This window comes from Lepidochelys olivacea, assembly GCF_965140295.1.
Source record: "Lepidochelys olivacea isolate rLepOli2 genome assembly, chromosome: 1".
Taxonomy (NCBI): domain Eukaryota; kingdom Metazoa; phylum Chordata; order Testudines; family Cheloniidae; genus Lepidochelys; species Lepidochelys olivacea.
The window spans coordinates 110,161,335-110,183,088 of record NC_140411.1 but is presented as its reverse complement, the minus strand read 5'-3'; the positions used below and the strand labels follow the sequence as shown (position 1 = coordinate 110,183,088).

Here is a 21,754-nt window from a genome sequence, read left to right as displayed (position 1 = left end):
AAACCTTATTGTTGGCGTATTTACTGAAGGCCAGAACAGAAGGGGCACAAGCATTAAAACAAATTAATTTAAAAATCTGAGTGAATGTTCATGGAAAACGTGCACTGAGATCTAGTTACAACACTTAGCTTTAAACAGTCTTTAAAACTATTTCCATGAAAACTATTAATCAGCAAAACCTAGTAAGAGCATTGGTATTTGATGTAAGTGGAAGTCAGGAGAGTTGCTTCAGAACAATTGTTGACAATTGTACAATGATAAAGTGCTAATAACAGAAGATTAATAGAATGAAGTGGGGAAAAGAAATAATAATAATAATGCAACGTCACTTACCCTCAAAGCCTGCTAGACCTGGGAAACCTGATGGTCCTTGATCTCCTCTAAAACCTGGAAGAGCTGACATGCCACCTCTTCCTTGGAACCCTGGTTTACCTGGTGGGCCTCTAAAACCTTAAAACCAAGTTCAACATGATCAGACAGATTTTATTTTATTTTTTTAAGTACAGAAAATAAGATACTCAGAGCGAAGTTCTGTTCTGAAAAGTTACCATATAAACCTAGCATCTACATACTCAACAGATCTGGTTATTATAAACATGTGTGTTCAGTCAGACCTGCAAAGTTTGTCACCTAAACTAAAAGCAAGATCCTATGATGCTTGCCTAGACGAAGTTCCTCACTGACTTTTTAATGAGGAATTTTGCCCAAGAAAGAACTGCAAGATTGGGCCCCATAATTCTATTATTTTTCATGCCTGTTACCACTGCAGATCCCATATAAACTATAGGAGAAGAATGGAATTTAGCTCAATGTATCTCACCAACAGAACTGTTGTTTGAAGTTTGAGGTCAGATTTTGCCCTCAATGACATTTGTATACCTCAGCTCATGGAGTCAGTTTGGATTGATCTAAGATGACAATCGGGACCAGTGTGTGGTTCATGGTTGTCACAGAGACTTGCAGTTGGTTAAGATCTGCATGTTGCACAGATTCATTTTGATTGCTCAGGATTCATTTTTGCAGGGGTGGCAGTGAGAAAATTTCCCTTGTGACTTCAATTACATTTAGAATTAGTGAGAAATAATAGGTAGGGAACCCCCCAGCACTACTTTTACAGAAGCCCTATTCTGAACAGCACTGCACTTCAAGTGTGAATGCACAATTCCTACCTGGATCACCTGGTGGACCGTGGGGCCCCATCTCACCAGATATTCCTTGGGGACCTATATTTCCATGTGGGCCTGCTGTACCCTGGTGAGTGACCAGCTTAGGGGGGACTGCAGGCAGCCCAGGAGACCCTGGAGGTCCTTGAAAACCTGTATTATAAAAAGAAAAAGTGAACTCGTTTTCAGACAAAACAACTCCCTTCCCTTGGTGTGCTCTGTCTGTCACTCAATGAGGTACTAAGGTTGGACATTTTAGTTGACTATTAATATTAGAGATGTACCCTGAGCCATAAAGTTCAGCTGCAGATCTGGGTTTGCAATTTCCAAGGGTTTGGGGAGTAGGAGATCACTTGGCATCCTGGAAGGTGGGGAAATCATTCCAGGCCTCAGGGGTTGTGTTAAAACAGGTAAAAATACATGAGTGGAAGGAGACAAAGGGAGCAAGAAAGCAGAAGAGTGGGTAGAGTGTAGCTTGTGATATCCAAAGTTGTGCAGTGCTCTAAAAAACTAGAACGAGATATAGCACTGTCTATTTTTGTAGGCTTTTAAGGAAGAGGGAGGGTTGGTATTAGTGAGGCGTAGGGTTTTTTACATTTCCAAATATCTTTTCTGTTGGTCTACTCTGGTGGGCTGAGTAAGGAGTTGTTATAGTTTGTATGTAGTTGGCATTTTAAAGGTTTTTGAAAAGCACCTAAAGTTTGGAGTTGGCCCTTTTCATTTATATACACATTAAAATCAATTTTAGATGGGAGCCAAACTTCACAACTGGCCCAAAGTTCATTCAGGAATGCAGCCATGGGGTCAGTTTGAAGGCAGGTGTGGTGGCTGCTGAGCAGGTAAGTTTTATTTGTTTAATGATGGAAAATATAGCACCTGAAGGCTCTTACTCACCAGTAGGTCCTCTGTCCCCCTTGGGTCCAGTGGGCCCTGTGTCACCAAAAGCTCCCACTAAGCCAAGAGTACCCATGAGACCTTGTGCGCCTTTATGCCCTTTAATGCAAAATGTCACATTTGAATTATTGTATCTATGCACAGATAATATAAATGGTCACTTCTAACATCTACTGTAGCAACAAATAACCATTTCTTTTAAAAAAGGGTTCATTTTTTGCCAGCTGTACCTTTTGGTCCAGGGTACCCTGAAATTCCAGTTCTCCCTGGTGGTCCAGGGTCACCTCTAGGTCCTTTTTGACCATCTTCTCCAAGCACACCTATTTGACCATCTTCTCCTTTGCTTCCTGCTGGAGCTAAAATTCCAGGTCTGCCCCGTGGTCCTGGATAGCCTGTGAGAGCACATATTAAATTGGAATCTGTGTTGAAAGGCAGAACTGACAGCATGGACATGGGGGGAAATTAACTGTGTCACCTCATGGTGGAGCATGGGTCCCTTGCCAGGTTTCAATCACTGAGCCTGGGGTGGGGAGAGGGGTAATGCCCATGGGACCCAAGAGACATAAGAATGGCCATACTGGGTCAGACCAAAGGTCCACCTAGCCCAGTATCCTGTCTTCTGACAGTGGCCAATGCCAGGTGCCCCAGAGGGAATGAACAGAACGGGTAATCATCAAGTGATCCATTCCCTGTTGCCCATTCCCAGCTTCTGGAAAACAGAGGCTAGAGACACCATCCCTGCCTATTCTGCAGCCCTGATGTTAGATTGAGACATCCTACACTATGGAAGGAATTAGTTACCTTAGGCCTTCAAGTCAAAGTTTCTTAAGCAGGGTTCATGGAAAGGGAACCAATAAGGGCCCCTTCATAGTATTTGTTTTTCCTGGCTTTTACTACTTAACAGCCCAGGTGCACAGGTCTAGAAAAGCCCTAAAACTTGGATTCAGGAAAAGTATCAATGGAGGAGGAAATGCTGATGCAGAACTTGACAAAGGCAGTTTGTAATGTGTCTTCACTATGTGACAAGGAGTCTGTGGAGGGTTTGCTATAGCTGTCATCAGTAGAGTACAACCACAGTTCTTCCTATGAAACTACTACTTGTCTAGTGGAGTATGACTTTTACAGAAGGGAGCTTTTTGCTTTGAAAGAATTAGGCTTCTCAGATGCAACTGACTATGCAAAGGGATGAGGTGGAAAGAATTAATTTAGCCTGAAGGGATGGTATCTACTGAATTTTCCTCTTCGTTGAATTCCTTTAAAGTAATGCTTTGGGATTCTTCTAACATCTTTCCAGCAGCTGGGGAAGCCCATCAATGTTTAAGAGCTTTAAAAGAAAGAACCACTTGGCTTGATTTCAAAATTATTACAGAACTCTGAGAACAGTTCAGGTTCAAAATAAAGTCTATCTGAATACAGACTTCTTCTTTTACAGCATGGCTTTTATTTATTTTTAATAAAAAGTGTCTTTTGTAAGCACTTGCAACTTCCCATCCTGGGAGGAGGAAGGGAAAAAATATCCCTATGTTCAAAAAGTGGCGGGAAAATGATAATTACTTTTAAAGCTTAAGGACGGGATTTTCAAAAGCACCCAGCAATGATAAAACTCCCCTAGATTTCAGTAGAAGAAGGGCTAGGCCAGTGGCAAGAGAATTTGAAAATCCCACCCTAAAGCTTTGTCTTGAGTAGACTGTAAGCAAATCAGCCAAAATTTTCAAACCTCATTTTCAGAGGTGCAGAGCTTCCACTGAAGTTAGAATGGAAATAGGGCCCAGATTTTTAAAAGGTATTTGGCGTTGTGCTCAGCACTACAATGCCTAGCAGCGGAGACTATCTGATTTTCAAAAGTGACTTAAGCACTTTGGAGCCAAAATCCCATTGAGTAGTCAGGAAGCAGTTAAACCAATAACACAGGGAGAGGGTAAAAAGAAGGAAGATCTGAGCACTCTGCACAAAATTGAGATGTTAAGAACAAAATAATGAAGGAACCAAAGAATACGAAGAGAAGAAATTCTTTAATTGCCTATAACCTAATACTAGGAGTCTGGGTAACAACCAAGAGAAACTGAAATTGCTCATTTAGGAGAGTATTTCAATCTAGCTGGTATTACTGAAATCTGGTGAGATGATTGACACACCCGGAATGTTAAAAATCCAATGGTTATAACCGAGGCAGGAAGAAACGAGTGGGCAAAAGGGGAGGGGGAGTGCCATTCTATTTAAAAATGGCATTCTCTGTTTCCGATTGACTGATAACTCAAAGAAAATGATCTTGGATACTTATGGAGCAATGTACTAACAGATAAAGCATAAGATGGTGTATTAGTTGGTGGCTGTTACAGCCAAATCACAGTAGGTAGCAGGATGACTGCCTCCTTACACATCTATCTCTAATGTGTAGGGAGCAAGAACCCTGTGTGATCATGGGGGATTTCAATCTGAATGACATATGCCAGATGTCTCAAGCTGACAGTACAAAAACACCCTTAGAATGTCAAAACATTTTAGATGACAATTTCATAACTCAGTAAGTGTGGCAGCCAACATGGCGAAATTCTTTATCAGATTTTCTTCTAAAGAGGAACTGATCACAGACCTAAAAAATTAATGGTAGTTTGGGTACAAGTGATCATGACTTGATTACACTGGTTATGTGCAAGCAGAATAAAGTCCAGACCAGTCTTGTCACCTTAAGAGCACCAGTTTCACAAAGCTGAAAACAATTATGAGTCAAAACAGCTGGGAGGAAGAATTTAATCAGAAAAACATGAATTATAATTGGGAATCATTTAAGAACACCTTACTAGTTGCCAAATAAGTCACGATCCCACAATGGTGGAAGAAGGCAGTGCTGGTTTGAAAAATGGACGTGGTTTAGAGGAGAAGTGAATGCTGCTATAAAAAGTAATATAAATGTGTGTGTGTGTATGTATCTATGTATGTATAATTGATAAGGAAAGCAAAGGGATACAAGGAGAGATCTATGGACAGCGGCGTTAATGACAGTAAGGAGTTTAAAAAATATATTAACAGCAAAAAGAATCCTGACAATGATACTGGTCAATTACTAGATGGAAATGGTAGAATTCTCAAGATGGCAGAAGTGTTCAATAAATATTTCTGTTCTGTATTTGGGGAAAAGATACACAATATAATCTTATCATATGGTGATAACTCCCCATTTCACTAGACTCTCTGAAGAATGCTAAACAGAAGCTACTAAAGTTAGACCTTTTAAAATCAGCAAGTCCAAATAACTTGCATCCAAGAGTGTTAAAAGAGCTGGCATTGTAGTTTGCTGGACTGGTAATGTTGTTTTTCAATAAGTCTTGGAGTACTAGGGAAATTCCAGAAGGTTTGGAGAAAGCTAATGGTGTGGCAATTTTTAAAAAGGATAAACAGGATGACCTGGGTAATTATGGGCTGTCAGGCTGACATCAATCCCAGGCAAGATAATGGAGTGGCTGATATAGACTCAGTTAATAAAGAATTAAAGGAGGGTAATGTACTTAATGCAAATCAGCATGGGTTTATGGAAAATAGATCCTGTCAAACTAATTTGATATCTCCTTTTGATGAGATTACAAGATTGGTTGATAAAGGTTACAATATTGACTTAATATACTTAGACTTCTGTAAGGCGTTTGACGTGGTACTGCATTACATTTTCATTAAAAAACTAGAATGATATAAAATTAACACGGCACACATTAAATGAATTCACAAAAAGAAAAGGAGTACTTGTGGCACCTTAGAGACTAACCAATTTATTTGAGCATAAGCTTTCGTGAGTTACAGCTCACTTCATCAGATGCATAAAGTGAGCTGTAGCTCATGAAAACTTATGCTCAAATAAATTGGTTAGTCTCTAAGGTGCCAGAAGTACTCCTTTTCTTTTTGCGAATATAGACTAACACGGCTGCTACTCTGAAACCTATTAAATGGATTAAAACCTGGCTAACTGATAGGTCTCAAAATGTAACTGTGAACGGGGAATCGCCATTGAGAGGGTCTGTTTCCAGTGAGGTCTTGCAGTTTTTTCATGATCTCGAAGAAAACATAAAATCATCACTAATGAAGTTTTCAAATGACACAAAAAGTGAGGGAGTAAATAATGAAGACGACAAGTAACTGATTCAGAACATTCTCAACTGCTTGGTAAACTGGGTGCAAACAAACAATATGCATTTTAATATTGCTACATATAAATATTTACATCTAAGAACAAAGAATGTACAGGACTCTATCTTGGGAAGCAGTGACTCTGAAAAAGATTGGGGGTCATGGTGGATAATCAGCTGAACATGAGCTCCCAGTGTGATGTCATGACCAAAAGAGTTAATGTGATCCTGAGATGCATAAACAGGGGAATCTCAAGTAGGAGTAGAGAGGTTATTTTACCCATATATTTGGCACTGGTGTGAGTGCTACAGGAATACTGTATCCAGTGCTTGTGCCCACAATTCAAGAAGGTTGTTGATAAACTGGAGAGGGTTCCAAGAAGACCCACGAGAATGATTAAAGCATGCCTTATAGTGATAGACAGAAGGAGCTAAGTCCACATAGCTTATCTAAGAGATAGTTAAGGGGTGACTTGATTACAGTCTATAAGAATCTACATGGGGAACACATATTTAATAATGAGCTCTTAAATCTGGCAGAGAAAGGTATAACAAGATCCAATGGCTGGAATTTGAAGCTAGACAAATTCAGACTGGAAATAAGGCATACATTTTTGACAGTGAGGGGTAATTAACCACTGGAACAATTTACTAAGAGTCATGGTAGATTCTCCATCACTGACCATTTTTAAATTAAGTTTGGATGTTTTTCTACAGGATATCCTCTAGAAATTATTTCGGGGAAGTTCTATGGCCTGCATTATATAGGAGGTCAGACTAGATGGTTCCTTTTGATCTTGGAATCTATGATGTTGGATTTTAGCTCTTAAGTGCCGAAATCCCTTTGAAAAATGAGATTTAGGCTCCTTATCCATTAGGTGTTGCATTGCTGAGTGCACCAATGCCTAAATACCTTCAAAAATCTGGGCCTATGTGCCGAACTCAGGCACCCAAGTTTGAACTGTTGGAGTACTCTAAGGGCTGGTCTTCACTACTGCCGTAATTCAATGTAAGTTACGCTACTTCAGTTATGTGAATAACGTACCAGAAGTCAATGCAGCTAGATCCACTTACCTTGGCGTCTTCGCTGTGCTGTGTCGATTGGAGACACTCTCCCACCGATTTCCCTTACGCTTCTCGGGAAGGTAGGTACACAAATTGATGGGAGAGTGTTCTCCCATCGATCTTGCATGTCTTCACCAGACTCGCTAAATCAACACTGCTGCACTGATCGCAGCAGTGCCCATTTAGCCAGAAGTGTAGATGTGCCTAAATAACAAAGTAGAAGCCTGGCAGTCACTGGAGGGGCTGCTAAATATCCCAGTAGAGTCATTGCACCATGGTTTATTCTGGTCCTTCTTTTGTGTGTGAGAAAGGTGGGCTCATGGACCACCAGCTGCAATTTTTGTAGAGTGGAAAAGTGAATGTGTTTTCACAATACAAACTTGACAGCCCAAATAACTTAGTAGTTCAAATCAATACACTCAAGTTTTGCGAGCAATTTTAAGTGATTATTTTTTCACTGGTTTAAGTTAGCTTGTCACAGACTTGCAAGCCTCAGGGATATTAAATTTAAAAAAATGTAAATTAATTAGTGCTTTTGAAAGTTGCTAGTCAACCCTGGAGCATTAAATCTATTTATCTGCAAAGCAAGCCCACCACTATAATTCAACAGTAACCTGTACAGACCACCTCTGGGGGTGTGTGTTGAAGGATCGTTTTATCTCCATTTTATATCTCACGAGTTTTCTTCAAAATTAGGTTCCTGATTTGGAAAGCACCTGGGATGCTTTAATTAATTAGAGCTAATATAAATAACAGTGACAAACACTGCTAAACATCTGTGTTTAAATATTCGCTCTTCATCTGCTAATGCACACATGGCATATATTACCTGGCACTCCATCTAGACCTGGAGAACCCACATCACCAAGTATTCCTGATATGTTTGAAACTCCAGGAAAGCCTGGAATTCCATCAGACCCTAGGTTACCAATTGGGCCTCGTTCCCCTGCAAAGAAAGTAAAGACATAATTAATACTGCAGAAAAAGAGCATAAATTACCAGATGAACCAGACCTTGTACTCTGTGATTTTCAGAGGTGCGGAGTAGTCCCGTTAACTTCAGATGAAAGTATGGGTGCTCAGTGTGACACTGTATAAAAAAGGAGATCGTCTGAACTATTGTTGTCACCAATGTTACAAAATTGTGATAAATCGTGTACAAAGCATGCCTTGTAAGATATCATTGGAATCTGCTAAGTATTATTATCCTGTTGAAACGTGTGTATCACCATTGTATGAGAAGTTATGACATTTTACTGTATGCTTGTTACTAACTGTGTTCTGGGGTAACACCAATAAGACAGATTTACATCAAGACTAGCCAGCCACGGTGTTGATAGGCCATTCAGGAGAATCAGCTCTTCCAGTGGGATCTTCCTGAGGACAATGGAGGCCCAGTGATTCAGCAGGGCACGTAGAACATGTGATGCATAGCTCGATGTCTGAGCCAGTATTTTTCCATGCCCATGGACTGGGGGTATAAATTGGAGATGGGGACATTACTTCCTTGCCTCATTCCTGCTCCACATCTCTGTACTCTGATTTCTAACAAAGGGAGCTTTGAACAATGGACTAAGGACCCCAATAATCAGGATGGACCAGAGAGACTTATTGCAAGCTAGCAGATTTAACATCACTACTGTTATCCTGATCTACAGACTCTGAAATCAACTAATTTCCACCTTAATTGAATTGGCTCGTTAGCACTGACCCTCCGCACTTGGTAAGGCAACTCCCATTTTTTCATATACTGTGTACTTATACCTCCCTACTATATGTTCCACTCCATGCATCGGATGAAGTGGGTTTTAGCCCATGAAAGCTTATGCCCAAATAAATTTGTTAGTCTCTAAGATGCCACAAGGACTCCTCGTTGTTTTTGCTGATACAGACTAACACGGCTACCACTCTGAAACTAGTAATGTATATAATTCACTTTAACCTTTTAATAACTCTTCTCTTTTTTATATTAATAAACCTTTAGTTTTTAGTTTACTGAAGGATTGACTACCAGCATGGTTTTGGGGTAAGATCTGAAGTATACTCTGACCCTGGGGTGAGCGGCTGGCTCTCTGGAGCTGGAAGAACCTAATGATTTTTGGTTTTAATCATAATTGAAAACAGACGTCTGTTTTTTTTTCTGGGTGTTGTATGACGGGCTAGAGGGCCTGATGGGGACTGACTGTGGCTTCATAAAAACTAATATCGTATTTTGGAAGTACACATCTGTTTCTAGCTTGGTGAAGTCTTATGATAGAGTACAACATCGGACTTGGGCATAAACCCTGTATTCTGGCAGTCTGACCTGAAATTGGCATTCTTAGCTGTGTCCCATACCAGGCAGTGTGACACTCAGCACCCTGAAAATGAGGCTCTAAGATAGATATAACTTTGTTTTTACCAGTTCCAAAGCAGGTATGGATAGTTAGTTATTTCTTACCATACTGGGTGCTAATAATCTTGTATGTGCCAGGTGCTCTATTATATAAATATTGTTCCAAGCTAGCAAGTACTTGAAACACACTGGCTCTGCAGCAGAAGAGCAAACACCACTGTACCAAATGTCCTACAAAATCAGTGGCTATTGATTCCTTTAATTTTTCAATTAAAAATAGAGATATGTAGAATCCAGAGGACATTCTCCACAGATCCTAAGTTTTTAAACAGTTGGAAGTATGGGCCATCACTCTTTGAAACTATCCATTTAAGTCGGATAAAGTAATACTATTGCAAATAGTCTCAGGAAGCCATGAAAATATTTTAAATCTATTTTTTCTTCAGTAAACAATTAACACTAACAAACAGGAACGAAATTAGCAAAATAGCACCATTTCTAGGAGGAAAGTTGAGAAGGCACAATGTATCTTAGTGGCCACAAGAAATCAGAGTATAACTGAGCGTTTCCCCAAGGGAGCAGAGCTAGAGCCATCAAAGGGTGCAGGGAAAAGAATTAAGGGCCTGATTAATTAAGTGGGAATTTCAGGCCCTAAATGTTGGAAAGTCTTCAAAACATACAACTAACTAGTTTATATGGTTATTATCATAGATGAATTTATGGACAGAGTGTGCTTTCATGGAAGGGCAGTTATGAGAGTGGAAGTTAAAATGGAGTGGGGCTGCTACCCTTAAGGGGGCTTGGCAGGGGGCCACTTTGATGTCAGAGAAGTGGAAAAGATTAAAAAAAAACAACAACTCATCTGCTCAGCTACTCAGTGTAGCAGCTGTTTTTCTCTGCTTTTAATAAAATAGTTCCATAAGATACTGATTTCATTAACAACTTCAGAAGACTACATAATACTTACCTTTAAACAGAATAATCAATGTTTAAAAATTTTATTCCTTTGGTGTAAATGCCACTGATGGGAAAATCCGTTTTTTATACACCTTCTAGCTTCTGAGTGTTTAAGGGGCACTCAGATCACATTTTCAAGCTGTTTTCTGCAACCAGGAGAGCTAGAAACATTTTATGGGCCTATATTGATTTAGTTCAACAAGGCTGTGATAAGAACAAACAGGAAGGCAATACTATGGCTCTCCAGATAAGAACATCCTGGCCTTGACTTGAAAAGTCAACAGGAAAAGCTATTAGCTTTAAGGATCCTACAGCCTGACTTCAATGATGCAATCCTTGTTTTGTCAGAGTGGGAGCTTAGAAATCAAATGGACACCCTCACCAGGAATGGTCAATTGTGAAGAGTTGTCCAGGGCGGGTGTCCGAAAAGGAGACTAGGCCTTCCACTGATCCAGGGAATGAATTAGCTAAGCTTTAGGGCTGCAGTTCTCAACCTGTGGCCCAATTAGCACAAAGCTTCAGCCCAGCTGTGGGCTAAAGGCCCCCGGGGAGCATGGGGTCTGAGTTCCTGGCTGCCCCGCATGGTGGGGCTGCCGGCCAGCCCTGTGTGGCAGGGATCCAGACTCCAAGGGTTGCCCCACGGGCAGGGTCTGGGCTGCCGCCCGACTGCCCTACCACACAGGCAGGGTCTGGGCTGCCGCCCGGCTGCCCTACCACACAGTCAGGTCCAGGGTCGGGGCTGCTGTCTGGCCCTACACAGCAGAGTCTGTGGTCCCTACTGCCTGGCCCTCCGCTCAGGGCTCCACTCTGCAGAGGGGTCTCTGGTCACATGGGGAAGGTTTTGGGTGAGGGAGCGCTGTGGTTCTCAACCTGCGGCCATGCAGCCCACAATGATAAATAGGTTGAGAACCACTGCTTTAGGGAAAGGCAAGCATGCATGTAGACTGGTTTATTATTTTAAGACCGGTTTTCTCTGAAATGCTGCTGTTCTAAATGAATATTACTTTGCTTTAAGCAGGCTATCAGGTCCCTGGATACCTCTCTCATGGCTCCTGGAGGGAAATGAACTGCAGGTGCTGAACCCAACTCAGGCTTGTGGAAGCAATTGTGATTAGCACCTGGGCTCGTAGCACAGGGCCCAGACTAAGAGTGGAGAATTGCGTGATTCCACCACAGAAGAGAGGAGCAGTTTGAGGTTCAAGACCTGAGGGACGCACTCAAAGAGACCAAGAGTGGTCAGAGGTCCAGGTAGCCAAGTAACTGTGACACTGAGGCTTTAAGGAAAACACCAAATATCACAAAACTCACAATAAAATCACAAGAGTTGGCAATATTGGAACCTTCTAGATCAGGGGTTGCCAATCTGAGCCTGAGAGAGAGCCAGAATTTACCAATGTACGTTGCCAAAGAGCCGCAGTAATATGTCAGCAGCCCCCCATTAGCTCCCCCCTCCCCCGCTCCCAGCGGCTCCCGCCCACCAGCAGCCCCACCGATCAGCTCCTCCCTCTCCCTCCCCACACCTCCCGATCAGCTGTTTCGTGGCATGTAGGACTCTCTGGGGGGGAGGAGCGAGGGCATGGCAGGCTCAGGGGAGGGGGCGGGAAGGGGTGGAGTGGGGGCAGGGCCTGTGGCAGAGCCAGGGGTTGAGCAGTGAGCACCACCCCCCCCCCCCGCCCCCCCGGCACACTAGAAAGTTGGCTCCTGTAGCTCCAGCCCCGGAGTTGGTGCCTAAACAAGGAGCCGCATATTAACGTCTGAAGAGCCGCACGTGGCTCCAGAGCCAGAGGTTGGCCACCCCTGGGCTAGATAGTGTAGCAATAGCTCTATGAACATCATACTTCTGTATCAGCTTGAAGTACCTGTGTGAGGCTTGGAAATGACAAATAATGAAAAACTCTAATTTTCAATACAGTTAATACTTGGCATAGATTGAGAACTGCTACCCCCACTAGCAGCAGGGCCATAGCTGAGTGAAATGGCTGTAGATTTCTTATAAACAGCTGTAACTTAAATTGCATTGTGTGAGAATGTATGCTAGCACACTTGCTATGCTCCAATATGGAATAATAAAAAATACAACACCCTAAACACTGACCTGGATTGCCTCTCTCGCCTTTCTGGCCTGGTGCTCCTCTGGTGCCTTCAATACTGCTCGGTTTGCCTGCTTCCCCTTTGTCACCATAAATACCTGGGAAACCTTCAGCCCCATATGCATCTGGACCTGTTTTGGAGTTAGTAAGAGTAAACTGCCAAATATCTCAGGATTTCATAATGCTGCTATACTACATACTGAAAACTGTATTAAAATAACATTAAGGCTCTTAATGCCGATTTAAACCTGCCAAAAGGAAAGGGATTATGATTTAAAGATTTGTCCCTAATCACCTAATTTTGATTAGGTTGCACCATTTAAGATATATTACTTTTTGCCAATCCTGGAATATCCACACAAATTCCATCAGAGCCTACTGTTCACATGCTAAATTTCAGATGACTATGTTAAGAAATCATATACAAACCCATCCCAAATGGAATTTATAATGGAATAGCCAAGATAACCTGGTGCGTTTATAAAAGGACAGAATAAGATTGTCACACATACCTGGGGAGCCTGGCAAGCCCTTACTGCCTGGCAAACCATCCAATCCACTGATTCCTCGGAAGCCAGGTAAACCTGTTAAACATTTTACTCATGATTATCTTATACATAGGTTCAATGAGTTGTTAAGATTCTTTGGTTGGTAGAAAACGGATGCGTTTGATGGAAAATATAGCTTCCTGTCCCAAAGGTAGCCACAAAAAAATTGTATTAGGATTTGAATTTACACACAAGTGTATATGCTTATCACAAACCTACACTCAACTGTGTATTTTCCTTCGTTGGCAAATGTATCTATTTTTCTCGATATGATTATCCAGTAAAATCATAGCCTTATTTTTAAGAAGCAGCTCCAATCTAACTGGTAAAAGTTACACCAAGAACCAACACAAACAAAAGAAAACCAACCTGCCATTAATTATCTTCTTACTACCCTAGCTTTGATAGGATTCATCTTTATACCTTTTTGTAGCCCCTAAAGCAGGATAACAGCAAGGTGGCCACACATCCTTCAAGTTCTGTAAAAAGAATCTCAAGGGGAAAAAAAAAATCACTGTGTGGGATTTTAAAAATCAATCTGAAAAATGCCTAAAGCTTGCTGCTGTTTGAAATGGGGCATTTTCTGCCCCATGCCTGGAGACGAAAACTTACATGCTTTAATTTATTAAGGGGCAAGGGGGCAATCCTTGGTCTGGTAATTAAGAAAGTTCACTGTTTTATTTAAAAATATTATTTATATCTTGACAACAAAGCTCTCAGTGTAGTGTGCCATAAGTCATTTACTTTTCAAACCGTGTATTCAGTATCAGTGAACTCTACTGCATCTGATGATTATGTAAGATGAATTGCTCACTATCTAATGCACTGTAGGAAATGATATTACTCTCTGCTACATTTGAAAAAGAGTTGATCACATTGTTGAAAATTAATTTGTTTTGCAACCATCATGCGAAATTAAAACAGTTCCTGTAAATTAGGTTCTTGACATATCAAAAACTCCGCCTTCAGTCAATGTGAGAATGCAAGGATCCTTATAATGCAAGAAAAGTCAAATCATACAAGTGTACATTTATGCATCTGAGATTTATAGGAAACCAGCATTTATTGGAAAGAGAGGTAGAGCTCTGAAATGCCAATGATCCTCTTTCTTCCTCACCCCAAAATGCACAATAATGAAATACTTAGAGTAAAATGACTTAATTAAAATAGTTTTATAACCTGCTTTTCCCGCTACACCAGGCCATCCATGACTTCCTTTTTCACCTTGAAATCCAGAAATACCTGGGTCTCCCTGTGATCCTGGTGGTCCAACCAGTCCTGGGAAGCCTATAGGAAAAACATATCATTAATTCTGGGTGTCCATGAAATTGATCCTATTGTATACCATAAAACATGGACTGTGCTACCTTCAGTCTTTCAGATAGCCAGCATGGGCAGCCTTATGGATAAATAAACAACAAAGTCCCCTACAACAAAATTATGAAATAAAGAGCTAGTGTGAAGTATGCTATGGGGGAAGAAACACATACATCCCTCTCCCCACCTTCCCCCCAAAAGAGCAGTATGAGACAGCAAAAAATGCATTGTTTTACTATAATTGCAAACTTCATGCCTCCAGCTACCTGAGAAATGCAGACATAGACAGTGGTGGGTTTCTACTGCTATTAGAAAAAACAATTTGAATATTTTAGTCTAATTGCTGTGCCACCTTGGGCAAGTCATTTCCCTTCTTTGTTCCTCTGTTTCCCCTTTCACTCTGTCTGCCTGGTCTGTTCAGACTAAGCTCTCTTTGAGCCAGGGACAGTCTCTCACTACATATTTGTACAGTACCCAGCACAATGGGGCCCTGATCTTGGTTGGGGCTTCTAGGCAATATACTACTAATAAATATATGGAGCAACATTTTTTCATGTTCACCTAATGGTAACAGATTTCTCAAGTTGCCAATTTGGATCCAGAGCAGAATCTGACCACTATCTGACTTGTATTGTTAGCCAAAAGAACTGGTTCAAAATACTGTGGCTGAAGGTCCTTTGGGGGTATTTTCCTATCTCATTTAAACTAGAGGGAAGGGGAAATATTAGTATCCCTTAAATATCCCTTCCTTGTGTATCATCCAAATACTCTCATCCCTTCTTATACACTGAACACCATTGCACTAAGACTGCATTACTGTAAACAGGCACGTCATCTTAATTAGTTTAATTAATTAATGAGAGCTCATCTAAAAAATCTGAATATGAATTTTTTTGGGTAAATTTTTCTTTTGAAAATTTTCACATTTTTAAAAAACTGTTTTTGACCAGCTTATTGAGTGGTCAAAATTTTTCAAAAATTTGAAATTTCAGTTAAAAGCATTTGAATAAAACTTTGTTTTTTTATGCACTTTTCAAACCAACTCTACTCCTAATCTTAGGATTGCTGCATAGTTAAGACAGAATGTAAGAAATATTTCACCTTTTTGCCCCTTTAAACCGGGAAAACCTTGGGTGCCTTTTAGGCCTTCAATGCCAATAAAACCAGGATCACCTCCTTCACCTTTATCTCCTCTGGTTCCTTTCACACCTGCAACACCAGAAATGTTAATAGATTCCCTAAACAATCACCATATATATGCCAGGAATATTTGAATAATTATCAGGAATAGCTGAATTTGAAGTTGCCTATTTAATGAGGCAGGATTCCTAAAAAAGCCCTTGCCTCATTGCATAAAGAACCCACTCGGAGCTGGTCTACACTGGGATCTTACATTGACATAGCTCAGTGGTTCTCAAACTTTTGTACTGGTGACCCCTTTCACATACAAAGCCTCTGAGTGCGACCCCACTTATAAATGAAAAACACTTTTTAATATATTTAACACCATTATAAATGTTGGAGGCAAAGCGGGGTTTGGGGTGGAGGCTGACAGCTCGCAACCCCCCATGTAATAACCTCACGACCCCCTCAGGAGTCCTGACCCCCAGTTTGAGAACCCCTGGCATAGCTACATCTCTCAGAGGTGTGTGGCAGTCTATATTACTGCATTCACCCATTTTACAAGACTATGTTAAATTTGTACAAAGCATACTGTGTATGGTATCATTTGAAAACTCATGATTTGCTAATCATTGTCCTGATAAAGTATGTGTGGTAACACTGTATGTAAAGATATAAGATTCCACTATATAACATTACCAAGACATGGGGCTGAGCAAGGGGCGGGGCGATCCTGACGGAAAGAGATTCAGTTAGTAAGAGTGCTGGACCATGTGGTGAGAGACTTCTTTGCTTTGTATTCACTTCGCTTGTTAAGTTAGGTGTTAGTTGCATTTTACCTTTTATTTCCTTGTAAGCAATTCTGATTTGTGACCTCCAGAAGAAAAAAGGGGAACGTCCATGTACCAGCAGGGCAGGTACAGGTAAGTAACCATTTTCATGTTCTCTCCACAGGTACTAATGCGGAGAGTGGACCAGATGATACGTCTGAGGGAAAGGAGCAGAAGGAGACTCCGCCGATTGGAAGGCATGGGATGCACTGTCCTAGGGTTGGGGGTTCCACGACCACCGCTCCCAAGAGAAGGAGGCGGGTGGTGGGTGGTCGGGGACTCTCTCCTCAGGGGGACTGAGTCATCTATCTGCTGCCCCGACCAGGAAAACCGACAAGTCTGCTGCTTGGCAGGAGCTAAGATTCGCGATGTGATGGGGAGACTGCCGAGACTCATCAAGCCCTCAGATCGCTACCCCTTCCTGCTTCTCCACGTGGGCACCAATGGTACTGCCAAGAATGACCTTGAGCGGATCACTGCAGACTACGTGGCTCTGGGAAGAAGGATAAAGGAGTTTGAGGTGCAAGTGGTGTTCTCATCCATCCTCCCCGTGGAAGGAAAAGGCCTGGGTAGAGACCGTCGAATCGTGGAAGTCAACGAATGGCTATGCAGGTGGTGTCGGAAAGAAGGCTTTGGATTCTTCCGATGAAGTGAGCTGTAGCTCACGAAAGCTTATGCTCAAATAAATTGGTTAGTCTCTAAGGTGCCACAAGTACTCCTTTTCTTTTTGCGAATACAGACTAACACGGCTGCTACTCTGAAACCTGTTCCAAAGAGTGCTAGGCAGAGACGGGCTCCACCTAACGAAGAGAGGGAAGAGCATCTTCGCAAGCAGGCTGGCTAATCTAGTGAGGAAGGCTTTAAACTAGGTTCACCGGGGGAAGGAGACCAAAGCCCTGAGGTAAGTGGGATACCGGGAGGAAGCAGGAGCGCGTGAGAGGGGAGGGCTCCTGCCTCATACTGAGAAAGAGGGGCGATCAGCAGGTTACCTCAAGTGCCTGTATACAAATGCACGAAGCCTGGGAAACAAGCAGGGAGAACTGGAAGTCCTGGCACAGTCAAGGAATTATGATGTGATTGGAATAACAGAGACTTGGTGGGATAACTCACATGACTGGAGTACTGTCATGGATGGATATAAGCTGTTCAGGAAGGACAGGAAGGGCAGAAAAGGTGGGGGAGTTGCACTGTATGTAAGGGAGAAGTATGACTGCTCAGAGCTCAAGTATGAAACTGCAGAAAAACCTGAGAGTCTCTGGATTAAGTTTAGAAGTGTGAGCAACAAGGGTGATGTCGTGGTGGGAGTCTACTATAGACCACCAGACCAGGGGGATGAGGTGGACGAGGCTTTCTTCCGGCAATTCACAGAAGTTACTAGATCGCAGGCCCTGGTTCTCATGGGAGACTTCAATCACCCTGATATCTGCTGGGAGAGCAATACAGCGGTGCACAGGCAATCCAAGAAGTTTTTGGAAAATGTAGGGGACAATTTCCTGGTGCAAGTGCTGGAGGAATCAACTAGGGGCGGAGCTCTTCTTGACCTGCTGCTCAAAAACCAGGAAGAATTAGTAGGGGAAGCTAAAGTGGATGGGAACCTGGGAGGCAGTGACCATGAGATGGTCGAGTTCAGGATCCTGACACAAGGAAGAAAGGAAAGCAGCAGAATACGGACCCTGGACTTCAGAAAAGCAGACTTTGACTCCTTCCGGGAACTGATGGGCAGGATCCCCTGGGAGAATAACATGAGGGGGAAAGGAGTCCAGGAGAGCTGGCTGTATTTTAAAGAATCCTTATTGAGGTTACTGGGACAAACCATCCCGATGTGTAGAAAGAATAGTAAATATGGAAGGCGACCAGCTTGGCTTAACAGTGAAATCCTTGCTGCTCTTAAATACAAAAAAGAAGCTTACAAGATGTGGAAGATTGGACAAATGACCAGGGATGAGTATAAAAATATTGCTTGGGCTTGCAGGAGTGAAATCAGGAAGGCCAAATCATACCTGGAGTTGCAGCTAGCAAGAGATGTTAAGAGTAACAAGAAGGGTTTCTTCAGGTATGTTAGCAACAAGAAGAAAGTCAAGGAAAGTGTGGGCCCCTTACTGAATGAGGGAGGCAACCTAGTGACAGAGGATGTGGAAAAAGCTAATGTACTCAATGCTTTTTTTGCCTCTGTCTTCACGAACAAGGTCAGCTCCCAGACTACTACACTGGGCAGCACAGCATGGGGAGAAGGTGACCATCCCTCTGTGGAGAAAGAAGTGGTTCGCGACTATTTAGAAAAGCTGGACGAGCACAAGTCCATGGGGCCGGATGTGTTGCATCCAAGAGTGCTAAAGGAGTTGACAGATGTGATTGCAGAGCCATTGGCCATTATCTTTGAAAACTCATGGAGATCGGGGGAGGTCCCAGATGACTGGAAAAAGGCTAATGTAGTGCCCATCTTTAAAAAAGGGAAGAAGGAGGATCTTGGGAACTACAGGCCAGTCAGCCTCACCTCAGTCCCTGGAAAAATCATGGAGCAGGTCCTCAAGGAATCAATTCTGAAGCACTTAGAGGAGAGGAAAGTGATCAGGAACAGTCAGCATGGATTCACCAAGGGCAAGTCATGCCTGACTAATCTAATTGCCTTCTATGATGAGATAACTGGCTCTGTGGATGAAGGGAAAGCAGTGGACGCGTTGTTCCTTGACTTTAGCAAAGCTTTTGACACGGTGTCCCACAGTATTCTTGCCAGCAAGTTAAAGAAGTATGGGCTGGATGAATGGACTATAAGGTGGATAGAAAGCTGGCTAGATTGTCGGGCTCAACGGGTAGTGATCAATGGCTCCATGTCTAGTTGGCAGCCGGTATCAAGTGGAGTGCCCCACGGGTCGGTCCTGGGGCCGGTTTTGTTCAATATCTTCATAAATGATCTGGAGGATGGTGTGGATTGCATCCTCAGCAAGTTTGGAGATGACACTAAACTCGGAGGAGTGGTAGATACACTGGAGGGTAGGAATAGGATACAGAGGGACCTAGACAAATTGGAGGATTGGGCCAAAAGAAATCTGATGAGGTTCAACAAGGACAAGTGCAGAGTCCTGCACTTAGGATGGAAGAATCCAATGCACCGCTACAGACTAGGGACCAAATGGCTCAGCAGCAGTTCTGCAGAAAAGGACCTAGGGGTTACAGTGGACGAGAAGCTGGATATGAGTCAGCAGTGTGCCCTTGTTGCCAAGAAGGCCAATGGCATTTTGGGATGTAAAAGTAGGGGCATTGCCAGCAGATCGAGGGACGTGATCGTTCCCCTCTATTCGACATCGGTGAGGCCTCATCTGGAGTACTGTGTCCAGTTTTGGGCCTCACACTACAAGAAGGATGTGGAAAAATTGGAAAACGTCCAGCGGAGGGCAACAAAAATGATTAGGGGACTGGAACACATGACTTATGAGGAGAGGCTGAGGGAACTGGGGATGTTTAGTCTTCAGAAAAGAAGAATGAGGGGGGATTTGATAGCTGCTTTCAACTACCTGAAAGGGGGTTCCAAAGAGGATGGCTCTAGACTGTTCTCAGGGTAGCAGATGACAGAACAAGGAGTAATGGTCTCAAGTTGCAGTGGGGGAGGTTTAGGTTGGATATTAGGAAAAACTTTTTCACTATGAGGGTGTTGAAACACTGGAATGTGTTACCTAGGGAGGTGGTGGAATCTTCTTCCCTAAAAGTTTTTAAGGTCAGGCTTGACAAAGCCCTGGCTGGGATGATTTAGTCGGGGATTGGTCCTGCTTTGAGCAGGGGGTTGGACTAGATGACCTCCTGAGGTCCCTTCCAACCCTGATATTCTATGATTCTATGATTCATTTTAATTGAATTTTAAATGAAGCTTCTTAAACATTTTGAAAACCTTGTTTACATACGACAATAGTTTAGTTATATAATATATAGACTTATAGAGTGAGATCTTCTAAAAAATGTTAAAATGTATTATTGGGACACAAAACCTTAAATTAAAGTGAATAAATGAAGACTCGGCGCCCCAATTCTGAAAGGTTGCCAAGGTAGTATCTTGGTGTAGGTAGTAGGTGTAGGTAGTATCTACGCTGAAGGGTTACAGCTGTGCAGTTGTACTGCTACAGTTGCTCTGCTATAGTGTTTCAAGTGTAGACAAACCCTCAGTGGGCTTGCCCAGCCTGGGAAAATGATTCATGTTGTAAAATGTGTTAGATGACCCATATCGATTAACACGTTTTTAAACACTGCTTAGTATCTAGTGAAGACAATAACTGTGCTGTTTAAAAATCCTGGTCAACCCTGGTTTTAAAACACCACTATTTTTCTCAGCCTAGACTAGTCCAAAGAAGAGGTAGGCTCAGCACTCCCCACCACGCACAGTTAGGGCCAAATCATGATCCTACTAGAGTCAATGGCAAAAATGCCATTACAAAGCAGAACGCAATTTTTTAATTTAGGTGTATGCTGTTTGACTATACATATTGTCTAACTTTAGTGCAGCATATTCACATTCTCAACGAAGAGGTGATACTGCATACTTTCACCTCAACGTGGAAAATGTAACAAATGTATATGTCCAAGCACTGTGATAAGGGGACTGTGAGACAGATTCTGCAGTCACTGGAGGCACACAACACCCCTTTTCCAAGCAAAATGTCTATTGACTTTAGTGAGAGTTCTGCGCACACTAGGACTAAAAGCCAAATCCTGATTTTCCCTTACATGGAACTCTTGGGCTATTTAACCACTTATTCCTCAGTACTCCAGTTTCACCCAGGCATTTACTGCAGTGGGACCTGTTGAATAGCTCAGCGTGCCAGAGAGTTCATACAAATGAGCTTCCCATCCCTATGAGCAACCCTCCATGGACTGTAACATGTAGACATGTGAAAACAATATATAAAGAACAATTCTGATGGTCAATGAAATGAATACCCAATGATCCAGTTACACCAGCTTCTCCTTTCAGACCTGCGCTTCCTGGTAAGTTTATAGTATCTCCTCGATCACCTGTTTCAAGCAGAAATAAACAAAGGATGAGCCTGGACTTCAATTCTGAATACAAATTCAATTTATTAGAGTTTTGAAGAATCTGTAGCCTTCAGAGAAAAGTGCAAAACTCACTACTGTAGCTTAGCTGTGCCCCAACAACAACAGTGGAAATGATAAAACAAACAACAAAAAAGGAGGAGATGTGCAAAAAAAGTCATGGCCCCTCTGAAGGAGGAAACTAAACAAGACTATATGGACTTGATCCAATGCTCAACAGGCACTGGATCAACTGGACCACTGAAGTTTTTCCATTGACTCCAGTGTGGTCTGGAT

General features: G+C 42.3%; 1 protein-coding gene across 2 annotated transcripts in view; it reads right to left on the bottom strand.

Annotated features, from left to right (window-relative positions):
* COL4A2 (collagen type IV alpha 2 chain) overlaps positions 1 to 21,754 on the bottom strand; it is a 246,015-nt gene that overhangs the window by 8,855 nt on the left and 215,406 nt on the right. For both annotated transcript variants that reach the window (XM_084610484.1, XM_084610485.1), the window contains exons 36-45: positions 21,365 to 21,439; positions 15,588 to 15,695; positions 14,349 to 14,456; positions 13,134 to 13,205; positions 12,627 to 12,752; positions 8,070 to 8,186; positions 2,288 to 2,449; positions 2,058 to 2,156; positions 1,170 to 1,316; positions 334 to 450 (exon numbers count right to left, since the gene is read on the bottom strand). In XM_084610484.1, coding sequence (XP_084466610.1) covers positions 334 to 450; positions 1,170 to 1,316; positions 2,058 to 2,156; positions 2,288 to 2,449; positions 8,070 to 8,186; positions 12,627 to 12,752; positions 13,134 to 13,205; positions 14,349 to 14,456; positions 15,588 to 15,695; positions 21,365 to 21,439 — 1,131 coding nt within the window. The remainder of the gene's footprint in view (positions 1 to 333; positions 451 to 1,169; positions 1,317 to 2,057; positions 2,157 to 2,287; positions 2,450 to 8,069; positions 8,187 to 12,626; positions 12,753 to 13,133; positions 13,206 to 14,348; positions 14,457 to 15,587; positions 15,696 to 21,364; positions 21,440 to 21,754) is intronic.